The sequence below is a fragment of the Phalaenopsis equestris genome, unplaced genomic scaffold (genome assembly GCF_001263595.1).
Source record: "Phalaenopsis equestris unplaced genomic scaffold, ASM126359v1 Scaffold000155, whole genome shotgun sequence".
NCBI classification, from domain to species: domain Eukaryota; kingdom Viridiplantae; phylum Streptophyta; class Magnoliopsida; order Asparagales; family Orchidaceae; genus Phalaenopsis; species Phalaenopsis equestris.
Window position 1 is genome coordinate 286,530 of NW_018164597.1, and position 8,181 is coordinate 294,710.

The window sequence follows — 8,181 nt, forward strand, 5'->3', positions numbered from 1 at the left end:
TATATATATATATGCAACAAATTCCCAGGTCAGTTGGTAGAACATCTGCTTCGGTGGTCCATTCTGGTCTGGGATTCGAATCCCAAATATGGTGACAGATAACTTAAAGAGGGGTCCCTCGAATATTTAGGCACATTGGTCGCCCCCCGAACTTGACGAGGGTTGAGCCAATAGGGTGGGTTGGGGACCTCACGCCTTTACCCATTCTTTTAATATGTGTGTGTGTGTGTGTGTGTGTGTATGTGGTAGCGCGCTGGCTGAGAGCTCTTGTCCTTTCCTTCTTTCTCTAGGTTCTGGATAATTTCTCACATAACCCTCCCAACATTATTACCATATCAAAATAGCACGATTACTACTTAAAAAAAAGTAAATTACACATTTTCATGCATAGGTTTTAAGCACCAAAGTGTCGTTTACGTAGATAGGAAAATTTAAATGTGAGATACATAAAAGCATAGGAATTGTATGTTAGGTATGTCAATTTGCCTTTAAAAACCGGCATTTACGTGTGTAGCACACAAGTCTTATGTATTTACATATCATAAACTTAAACATTCATGTTTACACACATAGTACTAAAAACTTTAATGTCACATCAAAAACATCGATATCAACATTGCCAATTTTCAAGAGTGAAATACACAATCTTATGAAAGTGTCATGTATGTAAAACTGAAAGATTAGATGTGAGATATATAAAACATAGGTTCTAGATATAAAAATACCTAATGGATGAGTCATAAGCATCTAAGAATGACATACATCATCAAAATTATAAAAAACCGATTCAAAATTTCAAATTCCTCCAAACACATAATCTCAAAATACAAAAAATCTAACGATTTAAATTATATAAAAAATTTAAGGAATACACGAAATCGATGTAACTTATGATTTGAGTGCAAGACCTTAAGAGACTGTAAACTCTGATGAAAATTGAATTCGAGAGTATTTGGTCGGGTTTAGAACAATGGTGTGGGCACGAAAAGGAAATGAGATATTTTATGACTAACCTAAAATTAACCCAAATAAAACAGGTTGATATGAATCCAAACCGAATATTAAACGAATGGGTCAGAAAGTCCAACCCAAAATTACATGTATAGCTTGTTTAATATGTAAAAGCATAATAGCTATTAGGGCCGAATTCAAAATGGTGGATCAATCTATTTCAGACTAAAAGACTAATTTAGGGTCAATTTTAAGTTGTTAGGTCAACCTTACTTTACCCCAAAACTTGAATGAGTTAGAATTCCAAACCTAACCCCAAACCTCAAGATTATCCAGGCCAACCCAAAATACAAGTTTTTAGTTGAGTTTGGATCGAATTGACATGTTGGGTCAATTTTTGGAGCAAATATTACTTAAAATGGTCGCACGTCCAGACGATGATCCTGAGCAAAATTGAACCATGAAAAGGGCAGAACGTGTTTTCAATCGTAATAATAAAAAAATTCTCACTTATAAAGATCAAAAACAATTCCTCTCTACTGCAAAAAACTGAAAGCGAACCAAAGCAACCCACGTGAACAGCTCCCCCCAATTTCTTACTTCCAGTAACTGGTCGATTTGTCCACATGCTCTTTCAACTGACTTCCCCCGGCCCCTCCTTCCTCCTAATTCCATCTATCCACCCGCCACAAAAGACGATAATACTATGTGTCTGTACGCTCGCAAATCTAGCACAAATTAGGGGTGAGGAATTGTCAGTTCAGCTTTTTAGAGATATGGTTGGCCGTGTGGGTCACCGGAGATATATGTAATTAGATCCGTTTTTATATGCCCATATGAATCAAAGTCTCAAAAAATATATATTAGATATGAAAGGGACTTGTCATGTGGGTTTCCTTCCATGTACTTGAATTATGTTTGAAATGACCGCAGAAGCTTTCATTATAACTATATACTATTAACTTTTGATAAATATAATTATAATTGTAATTTCTATTAAATTCGTTGCGCTTCGAATTAAAAAATTTCGATACGCTCTTTGAATAATGTTGTATTAAGATAAATAATTGGGATTTAGCGACTGTAATTGCTTTATAGTATTAAATATAACAAGTAGGCACAGCCCAATTATAGTTTTTTTCAATTTAGAATTTTAATCATATATTTAATTTATTTTTAAAAATTATGACTAGTAATTAATATTCAGCCATTCTATTTTAAAAAACTATCATTATACCAAGAAATTCAATCAGCTAGCTGGTATTTGCAATAGAAATCTTGTCGTTTTCGAGAACAAAAATTAAGTTAGAGTACTGATTTAAGCTCGTATTAGGTTAAACAAAGCACTATTTTACAGTTCTAATTAATCACAAAGAATTGGTGACCGCTGAAAGATAGTAGTTAATTAGAAATCACAGTCACCATACTAACAGAACAAATAAGAAGGATAGTGTTTATTTAATAATTCCATAATAAATGTTTCTAAGACGGATATAATTAAGAAAAATTTACATACATATCACATAATTTTTATGCATTTATATGTCTAACATTTAAAATTTAATATTTACATATTAAAATTTTGAATATTTGTATATAAATATTAAAATATTTGTATTAGACATGTAAATAAGTAGGCATATTGTGTCCTTAGAGCTATAAATCGATACATATAGATCTAATATGTAAACAAGAATACAATAAAAAATGCCAAAATAGATTAAACAAAATTATTATCTTTATTTTTTATATATATATAACACATGAATGAGGGAAACAATTGATTTATTAATGTAAAAACTTAAAAGACAAGAATCCATTACATAAATCCACGCAGATTAAAACTCTTCTCAACCCCAACAAGGAGTGCGGACAATCATTCAACAATAATTAATTAGAAAAATCGAAATTCTTCTATCTTTATATATACAGTATATTTCTTGAATAATTAAGCCGCCCATCCCTCTTAAGAACAAACTTAATTAACAAAGTTACTAATCCAAACAAATGAAACTAATTAATATCATTAATTAAGCGCACACACACTTTTAAACCAACCACCCTATCCTTAATTAGCACCCCCACATACTGGCTAGGTCCATCACCGCACCGCCGCCATAGGAAGCGCAACTCGCCATATCAATTTTGGAGATCACCGATGAGATCTCCGTGTTGCGGTCGCCTGTATCCTGACTAACCATCGACTGGTTCGAGAACTGCTCGGCTTTGCAGTACTGCTGTCCCTTCGCTTCTGAAAAGTAAGGGATTGGTTGTTGCTGGTAGCTGGAGCTTGGAAGAGAGTTGGAGGAGTATGGAAAGTTGTTCATGGAGTAGTAGTTATTCAGTGGAGCTGAGCTCGCCATGATTGCCTTGACGTCGAAGCTGTCCACGTCTACCATGTCAGAGTTGAAGTAGGGTGTGTCCGTTAATGGAGGGAGGTTAGGGGAGTCTGTTAGTTCGTCGGTGAAGGAGTTCATTCTAGCCAGGTTGGAGACGACGCCACCGAACATTGGAGTCTTCTTTTGAGCTGGATTGTTCTTGTGAAACACTCTGGACACAACCCATTCATCCTGTAAAAGTAGAATTTCGTTCTGATTTAGAATACTATTGAAGATGAAAGTGGGAAAATATTTTAGATAAAAATTGGTTAATTTGGTGCATTCTGTAAAGTTTAATTTTTTACAGGGCAGTTCAGGAAAATAAAAATTACTTTTGCATCAAAATTTAGCTAAGCCGAATTTAAATTCATGGATTCTGTTGTAAATGAGTAGCATCTGAGAGAATTTGCTCAGAATATGTTTTATACAAAAAGAATATTTTCAGAAATAATTGAAACATTTAAAAAAATGTCAGTGATTTGACACAAACATGCTAACACCAAAAAAAAAAGAGAGTAGACCTGCGGAGCTCTAATCAGCAACTGCAAGCGGGCCACAAGATTAAAACACTCGGGATATTAAAAAAAAGAAAGAAAGAAAGAAAGATACAAAATAAGCCCCCAGATATTAAAAGAAAGAAAGAAAGAAAGAAAGAAAGATACAAAATAAGCCCCCAGGGCTTCCTAGGATACCTCTGCGATTTTTTTCTCAATAATCATTTTTTAGATACAGTTTACAGCAAGCTCTAAAAAAGCTTTCCTGGAACTGTAAATATCTAAGACAAAGAGAACAGAAATCACTGTAGAAAAATCAAGGAGCAATTACGCACCTTTGCAGACTTGGGAAGATTAGAGAAGTATGATTTTCCTTCAAGCCTGAACTCATGCATGACCCAGTTGGTCTTAACCCCTTTAGGAGCTCTTCCTCTGTAAAAAACCAGAGTCTTCTTCATTCCAATTAGAACTCCTCGCCCCCTATAAATTTCCTTATCCTTACCAGTTGCCTTCCAGTAACCGGAATCCGTCGCCCTGTTAGTCCTCATCCCCGTCGGATATTTTCTATCTCTTTGACAGAAAAAGTACCATTCTTTCTCACCCAGCTTCGCTTTGCCTGCCAAAAAAATCCATCTTTTAGAACCTATATGTATGAAGTATATACTTTGTAAAGAAAAAAGATTGGCTATTTTTTTCCTTACTTGGAAGATCCCAAGGCTCGCACTTGTTCAGATCCACCTCGCCGATAGCTATTGCAGTGAAGGCGCCATGGTTTGCGACTTTAGGTGAGAGGTAGTGCGTGATAATCTCTTCGTCGGTGGGGTGGAACCTGAATCCAGGGGGCAAATCTAAGCTTTCGTCCATGGAGATGGCGGCTCGATCTGCGGCTACACGAGAGCAGAAATTTAGAGAGAAGAGTTGGAGACCCGAAGAGGATCTGAAGAGAAGGGGAGGTGGGCTGTGATATCGAGGCGGGATTTAAGAAAGAAGAAAAGGGAGAGACATAAGGCACTTAAATAGGGGAAGGAGGATATTCTCCTCTTGGTTGGGCCAGAGATCCGTGTGATCAACGGCACTTCTCGGAGAAGCCTGGCCAGGTTTTCGGCCTACAGCTTCTAATTCTTTTAAGGGACAATTACATGTATTGTAGTTTCAGGAATACTTGACTCAGGAATACTTGACTGTTTTTTCATGATTTTAAAATTCAGGTCAGATTGGCCGATTCAATTCGATAATTCAGCTGATTCGGTTCAAATTTAGAAACATTTCTGTATAGAATTGGTATTAAACTAATTAGAATTTGGATTTAATCGGTTATAATTGGGGTTAAACCGATTAATCAGTCCAGCTTCTAAAGAACCAAATTTTCATTTTGTTTGTGCTCGGCTCATATCTAAAATGGTTCAAAAATAATCTGTTAATGACCGAATCGATTCAAATACATTTGTTTGAATTAATTCTAATTAAGCTCGTGTTCAACTTGAAATAATAATTTATCAAAATTTATTCAACAAAAGAATATAATTGAGTAACAGATATTATCTTTTTATTTTAAAATTATTTTAATAAGAAATAAAACCAAAATTTAATTTATAAAGCCACATCTCGCATTGCTCAAACCACATGTGATAGTGGTTATGAAATAAAAGGAAGCTTCAATTTTACTTTTTAAGGAAGATGACTGAAGTATTTGAATCGATTTGGCAAGTTTTAAGCATTTACCTACATGCCATACAATTCCTATGTAATAACATATCCAACATCCTTAATTTAAATTCGGGCCTATTGATGGGGGAACGAGAAAAAACAATGTCACGAGAGTAAACAAGTTAACTTCTTAGGGATATTTACATACATACTTCTCAATTCTTATGTATTTATATGTCCAACACAAAAATTTTATTTTTTATTTGTAGTCCAAGCTAAAATTACTTAAAAATTAATAAAATGTGATATTTTTTAAATACTTAATGAAAATTTATGATTGACTTGAGTTTGAAAAGCGATAAGGGCTGCTCTCCATTTCCTTTAAGTTGAATATTCAGTACATTTTTTAATTTTAAAGATTTCAAGTCCATATTTATGCAAGTAAGGAAAACAATTGGTCTGGCTCATTATATTTCCTCACCTATACATCTAAAATATAATCATTATATTTCCTCACCTATACATCTAAAATATAATATGGTGAAAAATATATTAATTTTGAAGATGTGAGAAATAGAACTCAGCTTTTCATATTGTATTTCATAAAAATGTATTGTATATAGATTTTTTCTCTTATTAACAATTCCTCTTAATGACATTTCAACAAGAGCTGCGTTAATAAAGAACGTTTTTCGCGCCTGCTCAAGAGAATTTATATTTTATATTATTTATTATATAACAGAAAAATATACTGCCATTATTTTTTTATACAGCTCATTTTCCTTGCATTCAGCTTGAATTGTATTGAAAAATATTAAATATGTTCAATTTGCATGTGCGAAAAGGTGTTTTTCCACTTGAAATTATGTCTGTTTTCATGATGTTCGAATCATATTTTTTTTAATTTATATTTCATCAATAATAGTTTATTTATTCAGGCTTGTTCAAAACGCTGTGTTTTCAAACAGGTGAAATGAGCGCTTCCACGCCGTTCCTGACAAGATGCGGTGACGGTTTTATAATTGAGGTCTGATTTTTTCAAAAAAAAATATATATATATATATATATATAATAGACATTGTAAGAATTTAAATAACAGATTATTTTTCAACAGCTTAGCGCAGCGTACCAAATAGACCGGAACTACTTCTCTTTCAGTCTTCTAAAGTAAGGGACAGTCCTCCAAATGCAACATTCCACCGCACGAGCCATTGTTTCATTTGCTGTGGGAGGGTTTCTTATATCAAATGAAATTTAATTTTATTTAAATTTTAAACAAAAAAAAAAAGGCTTGAACCTAATCCATTAAAGAAGAATAGACATTGTAAGAATTTAAATAACAGATTATTTTTCAACAGCTTAGCGCAGCGTACCAAATAGACCGGAACTACTTCTCTTTCAGTCTTCTAAAGTAAGGGACAGTCCTCCAAATGCAACATTCCACCGCACGAGCCATTGTTTCATTTGCTGTGGGAGGGTTTCTTATATCAAATGAAATTTAATTTTATTTAAATTTTAAACAAAAAAAAAAAGGCTTGAACCTAATCCATTAAAGAAGAAGAGGCTCCTCACATGTACGGTCCATGTTCAAAATGCGGAACTATGACCAAAACTCGCTGAATGCGGCTGTTGTTAGGCCCGGTTCGGTTTGTTTGGTTAGAAAAAAAATAAATAGAAACATTGTCAACGTTTTAATTGCCAAATGTAAATTGTATTTTGTTTGTGGCATGTTTACATTTTACCCCCTGGGAGGCATTCACAATGGGAGGGGAGGGAGGGGTGGGGCCCACTAGAAGGACCATTTGAAACGTGTCGACCGAAGCGAAACGCTGAAAAACCGGAGGCGTTGCGGCTTATAATCCGCTACGGCTCGTGGCTGACGCTGCCACCTCAGGCTAACGTGCTTGCTTACTCTTTCAGAAAAATATACGCAAACCCTATACGGTATCCGTGAGCCTACAACCGTATTTTGCTGCCCTGGATGGTAGAGGATAAGAAATTAGTTCTTTCATGGACCGAAGGTATGGGTGGCTACTTGGTTGAATTTTTTTTTATTATTATTTTACTCTTATTTTCTTGAAATTAATATTATAAAGTTGTTTATGTCTCCAAGAGTTTCATCACATTTATTTGATAAAAAATTTTATAATGCATGCGTAATTTATATTAACTTAGAAATTTATCATAGATTTTATGTAATTTCTACCATTTTAGAGGTTATTTTGCTTTTTCAGGTAATTGCTATTTTTTATTTAGCTATATTCGTTACTTTTAAGAATTTTTAGCAGAGAGTATGTTTTACAATATATATATATATATATTTCTTTGGGTTGGTGAGTTTCGAGCATGAAATCTTTCAAAACTTGAGAAAGCTAACAAGCCCCCTTAAAATCAGCTACAACACGTGTTGTTTAGAGTATAACAAGTGTAATAAGTTTTTATTGTTGGAGTGAATGCCAATATTATTTACAAGAAGTATAAAATTTTGTATGATTTGCAAATGTTGTACAACATGTTTTAGACAACGATAATCGGCTCAAATAAACCCTTAAAAAATTTTAGAAATGAGAGTGTAATTAAGAATAAAATCTATTATATTTCATATATAATAGAAATTCTCAATAACAAACAGATCTTATGCATTAGTTCAATCTTTTTTTTTCCCATCACACACAGATAGAGATGGAGATGGAGATGGAGATGGAGATGGA

At 33.8% G+C, this 8,181-nt stretch overlaps 1 protein-coding gene across 1 annotated transcript; it reads right to left on the minus strand.

The window, feature by feature from the left end:
- Positions 1-2,725: 2,725 nt before the first annotated feature.
- LOC110021974 (NAC domain-containing protein 92-like) lies at positions 2,726-4,819 on the minus strand. Its single transcript, XM_020720720.1, has 3 exons — positions 4,525-4,819; positions 4,159-4,439; positions 2,726-3,521 (listed from the first exon to the last, which is right to left on the minus strand). The coding sequence occupies exons 1-3, from the start codon at positions 4,685-4,687 to the stop codon at positions 3,024-3,026; spliced, it is 942 nt and encodes a 313-aa protein (XP_020576379.1). The 5' UTR covers positions 4,688-4,819; the 3' UTR covers positions 2,726-3,023.
- Between the last annotated feature and the right edge of the window lie 3,362 nt (positions 4,820-8,181).